The sequence below is a fragment of the Polyodon spathula genome, chromosome 26, assembly GCF_017654505.1.
Source record: "Polyodon spathula isolate WHYD16114869_AA chromosome 26, ASM1765450v1, whole genome shotgun sequence".
In the NCBI taxonomy this organism is placed as follows: domain Eukaryota; kingdom Metazoa; phylum Chordata; class Actinopteri; order Acipenseriformes; family Polyodontidae; genus Polyodon; species Polyodon spathula.
The window spans coordinates 6,384,903-6,404,086 of NC_054559.1; the positions used below are offsets into that span (position 1 = coordinate 6,384,903).

The 19,184-nt window shown below is 41.6% G+C and overlaps 1 protein-coding gene across 3 annotated transcripts; it reads left to right on the forward strand.

Moving 5' to 3' along the window:
- The first annotated feature begins 4,091 nt into the window (after positions 1 to 4,091).
- On the forward strand, positions 4,092 to 19,184 carry LOC121301100 (zinc finger protein 501-like). 3 transcript variants are annotated; one of them, XM_041230234.1, is made up of 4 exons: positions 4,092 to 4,342; positions 4,454 to 4,610; positions 15,599 to 15,848; positions 16,303 to 19,184. In XM_041230234.1, exons 3-4 carry the CDS (start codon positions 15,626 to 15,628, stop codon positions 17,577 to 17,579), a joined length of 1,500 nt encoding a protein of 499 aa, XP_041086168.1. In that variant the 5' UTR covers positions 4,092 to 4,342; positions 4,454 to 4,610; positions 15,599 to 15,625; the 3' UTR covers positions 17,580 to 19,184. The 3 variants fall into 3 exon arrangements, with proteins under 3 accessions (XP_041086168.1, XP_041086170.1, XP_041086169.1); XM_041230236.1 differs by having other exon boundaries at positions 16,306 to 19,184; XM_041230235.1 differs by lacking the exon at positions 4,454 to 4,610.

Here is a 19,184-nt window from a genome sequence, read left to right on the forward strand (position 1 = left end):
TATTGCAAATGTGTATATTTTTTTTTTAAATGGGCACAGTCCACTGAACAGAATCCAGGGTGTTGCACTACATCATAATAGCCCCTCAAAATGCCCTTCATGCTGTCCATCTCCCACATATCCTGGTGTCAAGCCCTTGTAGCTGGTCCCACAGCGTCCACACTCCACAGTAATCTGAAACTCAGTGCTCCTGAATGTATTCTTGAGTAAACATATTCACGTTTACACCTGTTCAAAATAGAATGTTGAGAGTACTTTAATGTACTGGTAGTTCCAAAGGTACTTCATTGAACAATAATAACCAACATAGAGTTACTTAGCAGATTTCTCAACCCCCTTATAGCCTAGTAGAGCAATCCATAATCCATGTTCATTTATTGATCACATTTTTTAGGATTAGCTCTACTGTCTATAGTTGCATCAGTACACATATGAAAAAGTTTTCACTGCACCTTAAAAACAATGTCCAACAGGCAGTACCTAACTGGTGTGTCAGTCTCCAAAAATACACAGTAACACACTACAGAACAAATCTGCACACCGGGGAAATGAAGCGTACAAACGCTAAATTCAATGAAAAACAACAGGCTGTATTTATTAATGACAGGCTAAAACACAATGTGCAGATGTTTCGGTCAAACATTGACCATCATCAGTACAGATATAAAATCTTATAGGCTGGTCTGTTTTTCATCTCTGTCTCAAATGAAGAACAAGGTCCATCAAGCCACCTTTAGGTTCAGCTCCACATTCCTATAGGTTTCTGACAGTGTCCACCTATTATTGAAGAGGGGATTGCATTTGAACCATAAATGTAAAATAAATAATTACCATTATTATTAGACTGAGTGAAAAGACAACTATAAATAAAGCATGCTAAAGCATTTGAAGCAAAATGGAAACAGCTGTTAAGTCTACTATGTCAGGAAGATTTGACATTGGTCGAAAAGTGTCTGCTGGAGTACTGTCTGTTAAAATTGTACATACTGCATGTTTCTGAAAGTATGAATGGGAAAAATATTATACCTTGATTTTCAGCAATTCATCTGTGAGTCTGTCCTCCATCACTGTGATATCATCCAACTCGGCTGAACATTTCTTATCCCGCACTTTGAAAGAGAGATTTCAAAAAGTAGTTCATTTTCATGGTTTTAATACATTGTTTTATTATCTGGCAATTGTCTTTCACAAACAGACAATTGCTACAGCATGCATGGCCAGTACTGTCACAGCTGGGCACTGGCAGTAAACCTGGACAAGACCAGTGTTATGGTCTTCCAGAGAAAAGCCAGATAGCAGGGAAACAGACACTGCTTCACTCTGGGCAACACCACACTGGAGCACAGCACCAGCTACACCTACCTGGGTCTGACCATCAGCACATCAGGGAGCTTTAACCTGGCAGTGAATGCATTAAAAGAAAAAGCACGCAGGGATTTCTATGCCATTAGGAGGATGCTGTATAACATGAATCCCCCCATAAAAACATTGCTAAACATATTTGAAAGTGTTATTCAGCCCATTGCCCTATATCAGTGGTTTTCAAGACCGGTCCTTAGAGACCCCTATATTTTCTGGTTTTCATTTACTCTCAATTACTTAACTAAACTCTTAATTGAACTAATACTTAGCTTAATTAGGCATTTTTAATTGTTTTTAGCTGTTAAACAATTGGAGATTTCAACTTCACTATAAAATGTATAAATAACTTGAAATCTGCAACTTTTTAGGAGCTAAGAACAATTCAAAAGGTCTAATTAAGCACATTATTAGTTCAATTAAGTACTTAGTTAAGTAATTGAGAGCTCAGTTGGAATGAAAACCAGCAGACACAGGGGTCCCTGAGGACCGAGGTTGAAAACCACTGCCCTATATGCTATTGGAGTGTAGGGTGCACTCACAGACTAGGACCACAAAGTTGGACAAACACCCAACAGAAATCCTGCATGCAGAGTTCTGTAAAAAATATACGAGAAGTACAGAGAAACACAGCAAATCATGCATGCAGGGCCGAATTAGGCCACAACCCATTGATTCTTAATTCTCAAATAAGAGCACTAAAATACTGGGTTCATTTTAACTTCATGCTGAATCTGGACTCAGCTCTCGCCAAGATAATGACCCAAAATCCTACCATCAAAAAGCCCTGACAAGCCAAGAGCCCAGCTCAGAGGAGTCCCGCCCAGCCAGCTGGCCATGAAGCTCACTGCACTGAGCAGCACTGAGCTTCAGCTAAACAATGCCAATCACAGTCAACCAAATGATATCACCTCAAAAACATACCTCACTCATTGGGACAAAGAAACTAAAACACAAAACAAACTTCATTGCTATCGGGCCCTAAAAAGAGACTTACTGACAGAATACCTGGTCAGGGTGAAAGACACAAAGCAGAGGCCTGACCAAGTATAGACTTGGTGACCTCCACCTGGCCATCGAAACAGGATGACACAGACCGTCCTGTCTGCCCAGAGACAAGAGGCTATGTGGTCACTGTGAACTCTATTTACTACACTGCAGTAAATACACCCAAACAAGGGACACATTCTCACACATGACCAGTCCAGAGAGAGTGGCAGTCCTAGTGGGAACAGGACACACTGCCCCACTGTCACAGCAGGAGGGACACACAGTGACCACTCTGCATAGAAGCTCTGACAGAAGGAGTTTTCAATAGGCAGAACCTGTAATTTCAGTGCATGCACTCCGATGAAGCGAGCTCTTTTCCGTGTGGAAATCAAAATAGTCTTTCTGTACCATGCCATTGAATAGGCAACAGGAACCAAAAAATCAGTATCCGTTTCCCTACGTGCCACTTCTGATGGTAGACAAATCGGAGTCTCCTCTGATAACCGGTGCATATTTAAAATGTTTGCAGTCAAGTCACATATTTCCTGATTCCTACACAACTGTCTGATTCAGTCAGTCAGCCTTGTGATGCAATGAAGAGAACATTAGGAGCTTCTATTACAAACTACAGTACTAAAGTTTAATAAGGCTAACAATGTTTTTTAGTAAAAATGCTGACGAAAAAGACAGCAAAGTGCACCACACAACAGGCCATAAACATGGGTTTAAAATTGCTTTGTATTATTATTTATTTATGTAGCAGACTCCTTTATCCATGGTGACTTACTTTACATCACCTGCAGTCACTTACAACAACATCTGACCCAGACGACAGAGCACAAGAAGGTTAAGTGACTTACTGAAGGTCACACAGTGAGTGAGCTGGGATTTGAACCCGGGACCTCCTTGTTACAAGCCCCTTTTCTTTAACCACCAGACCACTCAGCCTCCTATATTCAGTCAGTGGAATGAACAACTACCCTTGCAACTGGCTTATTATGGGACTACCCTGGGGGAGTGACATCGTAAATTTTCAGGGGAAAAAAGTGCATGTTAAACTATGATTTGGTGGAAGAGGAATGAGGTGCCAGTGGGATGGAATGTGCGTTTGTGTTTTTCTCGCGTCTCTGACTAGCTGGGAAGGCTAATCAAGGGCAGAGGTGGCAGTTATGTTTTTTGCAATGCCCCACCAAAAAGTAGCCAAATTGTGTTTTTTAAACCAGCCAAAAACCACACCTACATTTAATATTTAATATATATTATAAAAGCATAAATAAAGAACCAGCTAATGGGAAAATGTGGTCTTGACTTGCACAGATTCTTCATCATACATGACAGAGAGGGGCATTAAACTTAATCATAAACCAGAACTGCTTCGTAAAGTGTGTACCAAGAATTGTTTCCTAACTTTTTTACCGATTTTATCTCTGTTTTAAGAATTGTAAAATAAACTAGCATGATGTACTTTAGCCCAATCAAGTGGACTAAATCTGCTTAATCCACAAGTTAGACACATCAAATGGACTAAATTAGGTGTTTAGTAAAAGTTGGATGGGTTATTTATTAGACAGATGTTATTTAAATATTTAAAAAATTAAATTAATAAATGTCGAAACTAAATAAATAAATACATGTCAAAATAAATATATACATTTATTTATTTATAATTTTGGCATAAAATATTCCCCATACTGGAGCACTAGATGGCGGTAATATCCATAATTTACTATGGTTTAGCTGCCATTAGTTACATTACATTAACCATACACACACAAGAATTGTAGTAGGATAATGGCCACAGCAGCTTGTGTGTTCAGTATTAAGAGTATATGAATGATTTACCTAATGTAAAGGACGTTTGTTCTATTGCACCTGGCTGTTTTAAAGTACGAGTATTACATTAAGTGGTGCTGAGGCGAAGGTACGTCTTCAGCTCAGACAGCAGAACCATACAGAAATAACACAAAGCACCAGCACGGCAACACGGAGAGAGGTAAGAAATATTACTTTCATACACGCAGTAAAGAGATGTGCGTTGTGCACGTAGTTTACTACTGTGCAATGTATTTGTTATTCATCAGTGCTGTTCTTATTCTACTGTCAGATTACGGTGTTAGCCAGGCCTCGACGCCCGCAATTGCACCCGGCTACACACGGAGGCCATCAGTGCAACCGCACGGATTTCCTCTGTCACCAAATGGCGCCGCACCACTCAGCTGTTTGTTGTTTCTTCCCCCAAAACTGAAATTAAAACGGGATATGTAAGTCAGACATAAAGGACGTCCAGGCAATACATGTTTGTTTGCATTTTTGTAAAGGTTAAAGCTTCTCAAATAAAACCATTATTTTCCTGCTGCATTGCTATTGGAATTATCCCCGTTAGCCTTGTATGTTGTTATAGTTCTAGTGTGAACTGAAGTGTCAAATTAAGACGACTCGACCCAAAATGGCATGACACGTTTGGAAAACTTATTTTAGATTTAAGAATGCCTGCTTATATAATAATAATTTACATTTCTCCTGTGCACTAAAGTGTCATGATGTAACATCACCCGTTCTAAATGTGTGCAGCTTACAGTACTGCCTGGCACTAAAGCAACTTAATTACATATGGTGTGGTATGATACCACACCGGTACCAGAACTACATTTCAGTGGACTTTGTACTTTTTAGTATGTTGTGTCGAAATATCAGTGGTGTACACTGCTTCCCAATCGCAAACCCGAGACAGCCATTTTTATATGAATTGTTTCACTCTGGAAATATGGTAACTCTACTTGTATGTTTGATACTTAGGACCCTACATATTGTGAATGTATGGCTCTAGTTACAGTTGCAAACTAAACATACTATTTGCTAATACTAATAATAGTAGCCCCCCTCCCCCACACCCCTTGCTGGAGAACAGAATCGAAAATATTAGTTTGCAACCACTAGGTGGTACCCTAAATCTATTTAAAAAAATGATTTGCATCTAAATCCAACCTTGTTTTGTATCGAAAAATGTTTTGCATGTAAATCCAAGAAAAAAATTACAAATGTTCAATAACTTCATGTTTCCCATACAGCAATATGCTGCAGTTACTAACAGCATAGAATTCAACAGATCAAAATAAGTCAGGATCTGTTACAGAAATAGTCCAATAAGAAAAAGAAAATGTGTGTCACGAGTGAAAGAAACAGGTTTAGGACTGCAAGGCTGTGGTGTGCGTAGCGTCCACTGTTTGTTATCTCGCTTTCATAACTCTTTCTAACAACTTAACATCAAACCCCCAAGAGGCTGTCTCTGTTATAGCTGCCCAACACTGACCAATCTTTGTCCTACCTTTTTAATAAACTTTCCTTAATTTCTCGCATTCATTTTCTTATCTTTAATGATGCATCCACATACTCTTGACAAGCAAATGTCTAAGCAATAACAAGGCTTTTTTTTCTTCCCTATTACAGTACTGTACTTGACATTCTTGCAAAGTAACTGGCAAGTGTTTTATTCGTGCCAGTCTGTTTTTGTTAACAAATGTATTTGTACTTTAACGGGAGCTGAATTTAACCATTAAAATAAGCACTTTTGCAATATAAAAAGCCTTTGCTTTCATTACTGTTCAAATTAGTATTACCAATTTGTAATTTAAAGCGTACTACCAATTCATGCAATCAACAGAAAAAAAAAAAAAAACACGTCTGGCTTAATTTATAATCATTACAGAATTACCTGTACACAGCATCCCTTTTTGTTGCTTTTCACAGTTCCCTTTTAACTAAAATATATCCTATTTTTCATGTAATCTGTATTTATAAGTGACTTTTAAATTCACCTGTCTCCTTAGAAACACAAAACTTGCACACAAACAAACACTTAACAGTCTGACATCACAGCTAGCACACTTAATTCATTCACACATTCATTCAATCACGAAAATATATTTATAATAAAATATTCCCGGGCCTACGTACATCTTAATTTGATAAACATTTTTCTTTTTCTCACTGTGTGGCAGGCTGGCGAGTGGATAGAGGCCCAGAGACAGACTGCAGTTCAAAAAAATAACTATTTTATTATAAATAAACAAAAATAAAGTGCACAAGGGCAAAATAACAGATACTCAAACACAAATAAAGCAAAAACAAAACTCACAAAAATAAAGTTTCCAGGCTGGGCAATGCCTTCACTGGATTTAGAAAATTCAAAAAACCACAAAACAAACACCAACCTGCTTCCTCAGCTCCCTCTCCCCAAATGAGAAGCAGAGGCCTCCTTTTATATCAGGTGGCTGGGCGCTGATTGATCGTTAATCAACCTAATCAACTAATCAACCCCAGCCACCTGAACATAATAAACCCAGGCAGGTAGGGGAAGTTAACCCCATCCCTGCCAATTTAAAGGGCAGAGCTTTGCTCTGCCACACACCTCCCCCCATGTACAAAGTACACTGGCCGCAATCGGCCAACTCCCCCCTCCCCCCAAGAGTCCAATTATGTCCCTTGGGTGGGCTGTTATGGTGGGTGGTGGTGGGCGGGGTTGATGTCGGAGCCCCCAAGCCTTCTTTGGTTGAGGGGGCCCCGAATCTCCAAGGTAGCACGGCGACGGCGGCCCGGGTCCCTCTGGTGGCGGAGGCGGCGACGGCGGCCCGGCTCCCTCTGGTGGCGGAGGCGGCGACGGCGGCCCGGCTCCCTCTGGTGGCGGAGGCGGCCCCTCCCTCTCGGGCTCTGAGAGCGGTGGCGGCGGCGGTGGCTCCTCCCTCTCCCTCTCGGGCTCTGAGAGCGGCGACGGTGGCTCCTCCCTCTCGGGCTCTGAGAGCGGCGACGGTCCTCCCTCTCGGGCTCCTCCCCCTCTCGGGCTCTGAGAGCGGCGAGAGCGGCGGCTCCTCCCTCTCGGGCTCTGAGAGCGGCGGCGGCTCCTCCCTCTCGGGCTCTGAGAGCGACGGCGGCTCCTCCTCCCTCTCTGGCTCTGGGAGCGACGGCAGCTCCTCACCCCTCTCTGGCTCTGGGAGCGACGGCAGCTCCTCCCCCTCTCTGGCTCTGGGAGCGACGGCAGGCTCCTCACCCCTCTCTGGCTCTGGGAGCGACGGCAGATCCTCCTCCCTCTCTGGCTCTGGGCTCTGGGACGGCAGATCCTCCTCCCTCTCTGGCTCTGGGAGCGACGGCAGATCCTCTCCCTCCTGGCTCTCCAGCTCCTCTCTCTGGCTCTGGGAGCGACGGCAGCTCCTCACCCCTCTCTGGCTCTGGGAGCGACGGCAGCTCCTCACCCCTCTCTGGCTCTGGGAGCGACGGCAGCCCCTCTCTGGCTCTGGGAGCGACGGCAGCTCCTCACCCCTCTCTGGCTCTGGGAGCGACGGCAGATCCTCCCCCTCTCTGGCTCTGGGAGCGACGGCAGCTCCTCACCCCTCTCTGGCTCTGGGAGCGACGGCGGCTCCTCACCCCTCTCTGGCTCTGGGAGCGACGGCGGCTCCTCACCCCTCTCTGGCTCTGGGAGCGACGGCGGCTCCTCACCCCTCTCTGGCTCTGCGGCTCACCCCTCTCTGGCTCTCGGGAAGGCGGCTCACCCCTCTCTGGCTCTCGGGAAGGCGGCTCACCTCTCTTTATTGGAGTGACCGGTGGATCTCCCATGTCTACCGCCAGGTAATTAACCACCATGAGGGCAACCTCTGGGAAGGAGGCCGGGTGGTGCTGTTCCTCCCACTGTTCCCACCTCTCCCCATCTCGACGCCACAGCGTGTTGATAACTATGGGGAGATCGTGGACGAGGTCTGCCTCAGGGTGCATCAACCAGTCCCAGATCTCCTGGGACGGTGGTGAAGGTGGTGGTGCTGGAGGTAGTGGGGTGGCCCCTGATGCCCGGGGTGAACACGGCACCTCTTCCTGGGCCTGGTTGTAGGGGCATCCTGCCCAGTTGTGGCCGTCCTCCTCACACCGGCCACACCAGTTTGCCGGTGGCACGTCTGGGCAGGACCGCCAACGATGGTCCTCCTTCCCACACCAGGAACACCAGGGGAAGAGGCTGGCCGGGTCCTCCAGCGGTGGCTGCAGCAGCTTACATTTCTTCAGCTGCTGCTTGTCCTGCCTTTTCCACTGTCTGCTCTTCTTTCCCATTTTTTTTTTTCAAAAAAAATAAATAAATAAATACTGCTCTGAGCCTCTAGGTGGCGCTATCCCACTTCTGACACCAAATGTGGCAGGCTGGCGAGTGGATAGAGGCCCAGAGACAGACTGCAGTTCAAAAAAATAACTATTTTATTATAAATAAACAAAAATAAAGTGCACAAGGGCAAAATAACAGATACTCAAACACAAATAAAGCAAAAACAAAACTCACAAAAATAAAGTTTCCAGGCTGGGCAATGCCTTCACTGGATTTAGAAAATTCAAAAAACCACAAAACAAACACCAACCTGCTTCCTCAGCTCCCTCTCCCCAAATGAGAAGCAGAGGCCTCCTTTTATATCAGGTGGCTGGGCGCTGATTGATCATTAATCAACCTAATCAACTAATCAACCCCAGCCACCTGAACATAATAAACCCAGGCAGGTAGGGGAAGTTAACCCCATCCCTGCCAATTTAAAGGGCAGAGCTTTGCTCTGCCACACACTGTAAAAAGTTTTCTATTAACACAGTCGCTTTAGCAAAAAGCTGCCTCTTTACTTCCTCTTTCTTTGAACTGATCATACCCTGGTCTGCAGGCACACCCTTAGTGTGTCCTGCTTTGATATTCAAACATCACTGTGTTAGACAGTCATATACTCTCTGTATGTTTTCAAGCTCTTTAACAAATGCAGCAACACCCCCTTTTACCCATTCCATTGTCTTCTCTTTTGCAACACAAACTGCTCTCAACTGCGACTGTGTTGTCACATTCAGTGCACATTTTTTTGGACGTTTCTCTTAATAGTTTCACCAAAGTCCTTTCATTGACTCAACTGTAGTTTTCCATTCTTTCAAATCCTTTGCATTTTTTCTGCACATTTCCAACTTTCCCTTATACACCAAATAGACTGCCTGCAGACCACAAAACTTAAAAGCCAATATTTCCTTCTTTTTCATGTGCGGATCAAATTCAAACAACTCCGCTAGTTTCTTTTCTGGCTCTGTTACTTTAGCCAAATCTCCTAACAGGAATTCACAACAATTAGTGTGCTTTGCAACATACTCCTCTATGAAGTTCTCCATTTCTGCAACCCTGATGTAATGCAAAAAGCATGGCCACACCTTTGCCTCTTGTCCAAGTTACAGAAAGTTTCAAACAGTTGTTTTATTCCTTATTCGGTTTTGCCTTGCTTTTACCAATGTGCTCTGAAGAGACTGAATGTGTAATCCTTTCGCTCTCTCTTATCAACTGGTCCATTTATTTATGGCACATTTAATTTACGCTTGATTTGGGCTTAACTGGAACTTATCGTCTGATTGTTCCTTATCAATTCAACCTAATGTGAACCGTTCATTTAAAGGCTTATCCTAATGCCCGTTATTGTGACTTACAAACCATACTGTAAAAAAAACAAAGGCAAAACAGGTCTAACAAATTCTATTTTACAGTCACTTGCAAGAGAGTGTATAGTCCCCATAATTACTCATAATACTATAAATACCAAAAATATGTCAAAATACCCCTGTAAGACACAACAGGGAAACTCCATGTAATATCAGCCTATTTTAGACAGTATGTCACCTAGTCACCCAGACAGCTACGTTACCTCTACTGATCAGACAGAACTCGCCTGTGGTTATGGCTTTGAATACCCACTTCGTCTCTTATCACAGCCGACCACGTTACCCCTGCTCAGTGTAGTAAACACACTTCATTCTCCCCAAGATCAGAACTCGTCTGTTTCTAGGAAAGGAATCTCTTCAGGTCTGTTGTCTCCAAAAGGGTCTTGTGGTCGGGGGTCGACTCCCCCTGGCTAAGCTCGCCAATTGTAAGAGGTTCGAATTCTTCTTAAAAATAATTAATCTTCAGGTAAAGTTAGTCAAAAATAGTTTATTTCAGCATCAAAATGCAAGCAGGAAAAAAGCAAATCAAAGGTGATACATCAGTGATCTCACACACAAGTCTCAGTTGATGGTGTTCTGAGCTGGCATCAGAGTAGATGTTATTTATTTCTGAGCTGAGCTGAGCTTTCATGGCATCAGAGATGTTGGCTTTGTTTCTGAGCCGGCAGGGTACAGCGATGTTAGTTTCTGAGCCACCGTTAGTGTAGATGTTTCTTAGCTGAGCTGACCCTACCTGACCAAACAACTTCATACAGCACAGATATACAGGTAGCAAACATAATTTCCTTGATCAAATTTGTTCTTATGTCCCTAGCATGATACATGTTGTGAGACGAAGCACATTGGCGTTTCTTCTTCACTTTACCAATGTCGGCAGAAACCCAGGTAGCAAGAGATTACATTTAAGAACAATGCTATGAGTTTTGCTCAGTTCTCACAGGCAGCAAAGCGCTATACCCACACACCACAAGGTCGAACAACAAAACTGGGGATTGCAAGCTACTGATGTGCACCAGCTATGTACATCTTACTTTTAAGAGTTTATTAACCTTGCATTGATTCACAGTGTAAATTAAACACAGGAAAATCACACAATATTTATAGACAGTTTCAATGATTTCTTTACCATTTAAATGGGAAACATAAGTACACTGCCCCATATAAGGTGTGTGTTTATCAGGGGGAAAAAAAAAGTGTTCCAATAGTGTGTTTCAACTGATTTTATTATGGTTTGTAAATAGGCTCAAAACAGCTTATTAAGCAGAAACAATTTATGTGAAAACAAAAGTGTTATCCGTCTCAAGGCCACAGCTGAACTCTGAGTCAAAGGCAAAAATCCATACATTGGGGCGGGTTTAAAGTATTCAGAACAAATTAGTGATTGATACAAGTCAGGAAGGAGGGACATTGCCCGGCAGCACTGGGAAACTTTTTTTTTTTTTGTAGGTTTTCTTTTTTAATAGGAAAGGGGTGGTCAACAAGGTAGGACCATGAGAGTATTTAAAGGGTTAAACTTGGCTGTAATTATCTAGCATGAGAAATCAAGTTGGCGTTTGTAACAGTTTAGCTTGGAAAGAAATAGACCCTTGGTCGCCATAGTAACATCTGATAAGTTTTGGGGGGATATGGGCCTTCCCAAATTCCTGAGCCTGGAATAGCCTCTGAGTGAATAAGGGATAGGCAAGCTTGGATGCTCGTGGTTCTCAAGGTCGGATGTTGCAAAGAGAATAATTTAAATTGAAGGAGAAGCTGTTCTTTGTTCCATTGAGTTTTACAGTCAGGAAAAGGAAAGAGTGGACGTAACATCTTGAACTACAACGTTGCTTATAAACATCAAGCTGTGAATAAGTCAGAGAAAAGGGAGTATGCTATAAACATTTAGCAAGTTAAGTCAGGAAAGACAAGAGCAGCGGAGAACAGCCTAACTGATTCAGCGCTTCGCCATATTCAACAGGAACACCCCAGAATGTGGTTAATTGTGAGAAACTTAAATAATACAAAAAGGAGGGAAAGAGAACTGGATCGCCAGTGAAGAAAGAGAAAAGGTCAATAAACGTTGAACCTGCTGGCACTGGCCAAATTTGCAGCAAGATTACCTATATACCGCAAGTCATTCTCTGACGCAAGTGGAACCACAGACGGTGAATCATACTCTGCATTGACTCTGGAGTATTCCCAGGTCAACTTAAAGAATGTAATGCATATATAAGCAGAGAGATTTAAAGTAACAGGGTGTGGCCAATGAATCCAGGCAATTGTAAAAGCTAATGGAAATAATTTTAAGTCAGACAGTGAAAATAAGTGACGCAATCTACTTAATTGAAATTGGTGCTAGAAAAAACATAGAATGAATAAGAACAATTATAATGGGTACTAAGTTTAGGTGCCGTGAATTCTATTTAAGGGATACAGTAGAATCTAATTTATCCGCACCCCGACTTCAATTATCCGCAGTTCCAGACGAGTTTTATTTCTGAAATACAGTACATTATTGTCAATGTAGACTTTAATGTCCGCGGTGCACACACACACACACACACACACACACACTCACGTATTTGTCAGTCTAAAACCTGTCAAGTAGACGGGAAGACAGTGGTGCTACAGATGCAAGATTAATTTCTTGGTATGAACAGTAGTAGGATGCTGATCCTGTAAAATTAGTTTTCCTGGAGCAGGTACTTAAAGATCAGCAAATCTGTTTTGCTTCACTGAAACAAAAGACTATGATGGACTTTCTGTAGAATGTCAAAAGAATGACTTGCAGCAGTGAATTGTTTAAAAAAAGCTGTTACGAAAAAAACAACACACTTCTGTTGGTATTTTGTTGAAATGTAAGATCAAATTACACAACAGACTTGTTTATTTAGTTTTAAAGTAAAATAAATAAATACTAGAATTGTATTTTGTTTGAAATCCCAGAAAACTAGCTTAGCTACCACTTTTTAATGTTAATGCGTGGAGTAAATGGTGAGAATACCGTGTGATATTTGTAGCTGCTAGACATACATGACTTAGATTATAGGAAAAAGGTGAGCTCTGATGGGCTCAATAGCTTATTCCTATGATAAAGTGTCTTATGATCTTGTAGCTATGTAGTATGTTTTATTTATTAATTTTTGGGGGGGTAACAGAAAAGACTTAGGTAAAAGGGGTTGGAGGTTATTGCATTTTGAAAAGATTTTGCAAGGAGTAACACTGTCAAAGTAAACAAATTTTAAAACATTCGTCTGTTGTTGTAATATATTGCATACGTCTCCAGTAATGGCTAATTTGGTTTGCATTACTAGTTTCTGTATTTTAATGATGTGTTCTAGTCACACGCAATGACACTTCGATTTATCTGCTGATTACATACATTCGTGAACTAATGTTGGCCCAAGCACGCTAATAAACAGTTTTTCTGTGTGTGTGTGTGTGTATAATTAAACAACAGGTTGCTAACAACAATTTCGTAATATCCTGTTAATTAGAATTTACTGAATTTGTATTTAAATAATTTTCTGACATTATATTTTTTCCCCCCCAAGAGGGGGGCAAGCAAGGTTATTGTGGGGGGTTGCGTTACTCAATTAAAGTTGACTTTACCCCTTTCCCATTTAAAAATAAATAAATTAATTAAAATAAAACCTACAAAAAACAAAAACACAATTTTTCTATGTAGTTGGGCAGTGTGCCTCCTTCCTGATTCGTACCTATCGTTGAATCGTTCTGAATACTTTAAACAAACACCCCAACTATATTTTTATTGGCGACTGCTTGCAAGATTTTAAATGGGATTACAATTACAGTAGAGGCTTGTTTGTTGGATTTACAGCTGTATTACAGTTAAAGGGTACATAAGGACCTTTTTATTTTATTGTATTAAATGTTCCCATGTGTTCCCATCTGTTTTTGTAACGTGTATTGTTACATTTTTTTTTTTTTTAAATTGCATTCCCTGCCTGAAGATGGCTTCACTTGTACCCGCATGGACTCCCGTCATCCTCCTGCTCACTGGTAAATCCATCTCAGTTACATATGTGAGCAGGAGGATGATGGGAAATGTAGTTTTGAGAGGTAAACCTGTGTGTTAATACTCTTAATTATCACTGGTCTTTACTTCTATTTTTAAGTTAGGCTAGATCATAAATAATGCTATAAACTACACCACCCACTCATTATATCGCGGGTGTTGGGGTCATATATAAATCCGCTATATATCGAGGGCCGCAATGTAGTGAGAGACCCATATAAAAACAAATAGGCTAATAAATACTGTACAACCACTCCCTCGGTTTATCAGGGGCGTCAGGGTCCCATACAAATCCTCTATGCAACCCGCTTTTTCTCATTTTTAATTTAAAAAGCAGCGTGCCGTTTGAATTCGTATTGCGGAGGGTAATTGCTTCTCATAAACTTATGTCTGCAATTAATTTCATGAGTCTTGTCCTCCTTTCTGAAATGCACAAACCTGCTGCAGTGAAATAATCCATTGCCAACATAGGAGGCTTGTTGCGAGGGAGCTGACTTCACTGCCCCTGTTGGCTAAGGCTAAAATAAAAAACTTCAGCAAGTAGATGTTTAATTTGCTTTGTGTTATTGTGCAATGCGTGTGTATATGATAACAGTACGATATTAATGCTTTTATTTTATTTGTTTTTAAATTGTTTTGTATATTTTTGTTTGACATGTAGTATGAAATAAAATGAACAGTAATTCTAAGTGAATTTGCCTATGTACTGTATATTGCAGCTAAAGCATGTGCAGTTAGACTGTAATAATGGGGAACCAACTCCAAGACCATGATATATCCGAATCCACTGTTGTTGGGGCAAGAAGAGTCGAGGTATGTGTCCAGAATGGCCGACAGAGGGGTGACGAGGATTTGATGTCGGTGTGCAGAGAGATCTGGATTTTTCAAGATCATCTTATACTCCCTAAGTGTTGCAGCATCGCATTGGATGTTCAGTGGCGGGATGTTCGCAAGCACTGGCAGTGGTGTAGATTTTAGGGAGTCGCTTATCACACGCAGTGCAGCATTGATTTGGGTATCAACGAGCCCAAATTTGACTTTTAAACAATTCAGTCCCAAATTCAAGAAAAAAGCTCTGGCACTGGGGGTGGAAAAACCTTAGCAACGAAGGGGTTAAGGGAACCAAACAAAAAAATCCAAAGCATGTCCTAAGGTAGTTTCTATTATAACATTTTTAGCTTCACAATTTGCAAACCTACCACATTTTTTTCATCCATTTTTATAACTCTGCCCTTTCTGTTGATCACATGTTTATATGTCGGAATGTATTGTTCTAAAGTGGCTGTTTATGCATGTGACATTTATTAATCTGATGATGTATCCAGCCTCAGAGAGAGAATACTCAGCCAGGTGAATTCATTCACTTTCTTACTAAAATGTTATATATTTTGTGCCATGCTTACTAAATATCTTGGTTTCCCTAAATATAAAATATTGTACTTCCCTTCAATAAACTAAACCTTGTGATGTAGTGACCAAAAACCAATATGAAAAGTGTTGCCATGCAATAGAGAAGGCTTGGTGAAATTATGCATTGTGTCTATTGTCACTGGTAACAAGGGCAGTAAGTGCACCACCCAAAGTCATTCTGATTCATTAAAATAATTCCTATATTTCAACTGGTTTATTTTTAATTCCTGGCTATATTACATCAGGACACTTTTTTTTTTTTTTTTGCATTCCCTTTGTACTGTACACCATGTACAGCTACACAATGTCTTTAAACATTCCCTTTCGTACCATCAACAGGTGGAGAAACCCTCTCATCTTGCCCCAATGGAGGAATCCGAAGTTGAAACGGTTGAGATTAAAGAGGAAGTCCTTGATCCAGAGTATACAGAATCTCCATCCATTGAGGATGAGGAGGGGTCCCCATGTCAGGGCTGCAGCCTGGGCCAGGAGGACCTTTTCGAACCAGAGTCAGCCTGTGTTAAGGGTGATTTGGAAAACCCTCAAGCCGTGTTACAAAGACACATGTCTGCGAACACCAGCAACACAGGTACAGTGAAAAAAAATGCTATAGCTGTATTGGATAAAGCAATGTTGCAGTCTTTGTGTCTAGATTAGTCCTTCAAATCCGACTTCATCCCATTGTCTTGTCTGTTTATGGCTGCATCGTTATCCAAACTGTTTATTGTAATTTCTGTTTTAAAATATAAAAAGCTGAGGAAGATTGGCATAACATTTTATAGATTTTTTTTTTTGGTATAAAATATGCAGTAATTCTTTAGTCCATGGGACTGTAGGCTTACATTTCCTAATTAATCTTAACAGTAGCGAATCAACAAATTAAAAAGTTACATGGCAATAAATCCAGCTGAGCTATTACAAAGAATATTAGATAAAGTACCACAGAAGTAATGTCTAAACTATCATGAAAAGTGAATCATTGTTAAGCATTAACTTAACTTTCTCTCTTTCTTTCTTCCTCTTTATCTGTAATGCATTTACAGTAGATCTGGAGCAAGAATCTGGTCAATACCCCCACTGTGGCATCTCCTGCAGTGGACAGCAGGCACTTGAAAAGCACATGATGCTGAAACACCAGTGCGACTCACTGAAACAAGGGAGAACAGACAAAACTAGAAACCCGCTAATACAATGCAAAGTAGACGTGGCATTGCCCATTGTGAGCACTACACTGCTGCCTTCTGTCTGTGTTGGCCAGTCCCAGTCAATGGAGAATTTCCAGGCTTTCCATCACTGTCCGGATTGCCGCAAGAGCTTCATCTGCCTAGACAGCTTCGAAGAACACCAGAGGATGCTGCGCGAGCACAGTCAGAGCTTTAGTGAGGTCACCGACATGGGAGAGACCAGGTATCACTGTATTAAATGTGCCAAGAGTTTCAAACACAAAGGAGCTCTTAAAGTCCACCATCGCATTCACACAGGCACCACCCCGTATGCCTGCACTCCATGTGGGAAGCGTTTCAGTCAGTTTGGGTCCTTGAAACTGCATCGGAAAAGTCATGCAAGGGCGGCTCCCTATCGCTGTACAGGGTGTGGAAAGAGTTTCAGACAGTCACGGACTCTTAAGAAACATCAGGAGATTCACGCAGTGGAATCGTGCCACCACTGTTCGGAGTGTGGGAAGAGTTTCAGGGGTCTGAAGAGCCTCCACGACCATGAACGTGTCCACGCAGGAGGCACCCTCTATATCTGTACTGAGTGCGGCAAGAGTTTCAGGCAATCTGGGAACCTGCAGAGACACCAGCGAATCCACACGGGCGAAACGCCATATCACTGCACTGAGTGCGAGAAGAGTTTCAGTCAGCTGGGCTCTCTCAAGCTGCACCAGCGAAGTCACACTGGAGAGACGCCTTATCGGTGCAGCTTCTGTGAGAAGAGCTTTAGTCAGCTGGAGAATCTAAAGAGGCACCAACGCACCCACACAGGCGAGACCCCGTACCACTGCACGGAGTGTGGCAAGAGCTTCAGCCAGCTGGGCAACCTCAAAGCGCATCTGAGGATCCACACAGGAGAAACTCCGTTCCGATGCCCCGAGTGTGGCAAGAGCTTCAAGAACAAGGGGAACCTCAAGGCACACCAGCGTATTCACACTGGAGAGACCCCCTTTCACTGCTCTGAGTGTGGCAAGAATTTCGGATGGTTGGCTGCCTTGAAAACCCATCAGAGAACCCACACTGGAGAGAGGCCGTATCACTGTGCTGCCTGCGGAGAGAGCTTCACATACTCCTACAAGCTGAAGACTCACTCGTGCCAGGTTTGAGAGTGGACCTGATGAGCACCTAAATCTCGTTCTTTTAATATCACATGGAATTTTGCACCAGCCCTGGGTTGCAAAACCTTGCTTGTTTTTGGTATGTTATAAAAATGACCAGGTGACCAGTTCAACTAATTAAACAATCAAATCCCTGAACCAGTCGCACTTATAGGAGTTGTATATAAAATTACAATTTATTTAGCATCTAATTCCTGATCATTTAAATATACCTGTACTTATTTCAAGGTAGTTCTGAAACCCTGGGTGCAGGATTAGTGCAAGTTTTAAGCCCTGTCACAATGTTCACATGTTACTTATTTTAATAAGTGAGGTGAATGTATCTTTAAATATCTCTACAAGTCCAGACAGACCATCACTGTGAGTGTATGAAGTCTGTTTCACAAATGTTGCCTTCAGAGTGTTAAAACAAATGTAGGAGTGGAACAATTTATTTTTACTGGAAAAATTAGATTGAATCCCAGAATACAGCATTGTACCAAGAAGATAATATCTAAAATATCTCACCTGGAACCAAAGTAGGTCTTCAGTATGATAGTTGGAAGTCTGTGCCAACCAAGGCCACTGGCACATTTAGCACTTGTTTAAATGAAAAACCTTCCTATGCTTTGCATTAAAAAACTCCCAAGAAAAAAAAAAAAAAAAATTAAATAAAACTGCATGAAAGCCATTAAAATGCATTTCTGGCACTCAGTTCCACAGGGACAGTGACAACATTGTTTTAAGAATGATGTTTTGTAAATAGCACAAACTAAAGAGTCTCCAAGGCAAACCAAATAAATGTCAGAACTTTGGAAAACCTTTTATTTATTTTTTTCCTTTTTGAAGTTGAAGCCTTCTCCCCCAAAAATCAATATAGCAATGCCCCATCCCAGCAGTTGTTATTCAGCACTGTAAACAGGGGTTTTGTTACCTGCTATGTCAGTTGTGGGTGTCTGCTGAATGACCAGAGAGAGAGAGAGGGATGCAATTCAAAACGGCACACAGACTGCCTGCCACCAGGAAACCAGCTATGGTAACCCTAGTGCAGGAGGACATATACAAACACGGTGTAATAAATAGAAAAAAAACTTTAAACAAAATAGTGGGGAAAAACACAGCTAGAAAATAAAAGTTCACCACACAGTTGGCTTTAGCGCTGCTCCCACTAAAACAGTGAAATTAAATCCCCTAAGCTTTTCTCTATTCTAATAACTAGAACTGGTTAAACACACTGGTCACATATTTTGTTTATTCACCCTGGATGTACACACAGATGTGAGGCTTCAAAGCTTGATGGAACAAAAGAACAAAACTGTCTTTCCAGCTCCTTTTTAAACTATGTGCCTGGGGCTTAATTGACCATCAGTCAATCAAGTTCCAGCCACATTCCACACATGGATTTGGCAGGAATGGGATTTAAGTCACTGCCAAACTTGAATTTAAAATATTTTAAATTTATTTACAAGAGAGTTGCCAGGGGTGGAATTCTATCATCCAGCCCTGCCATATCTAGCACACTTATTGACAATATTTAAACTTTAATAGGCTTGCTACTATTTATTTATTTTTTGCCAGATTGACAATTGACGTTTATTTTAGAAAGAATTTACC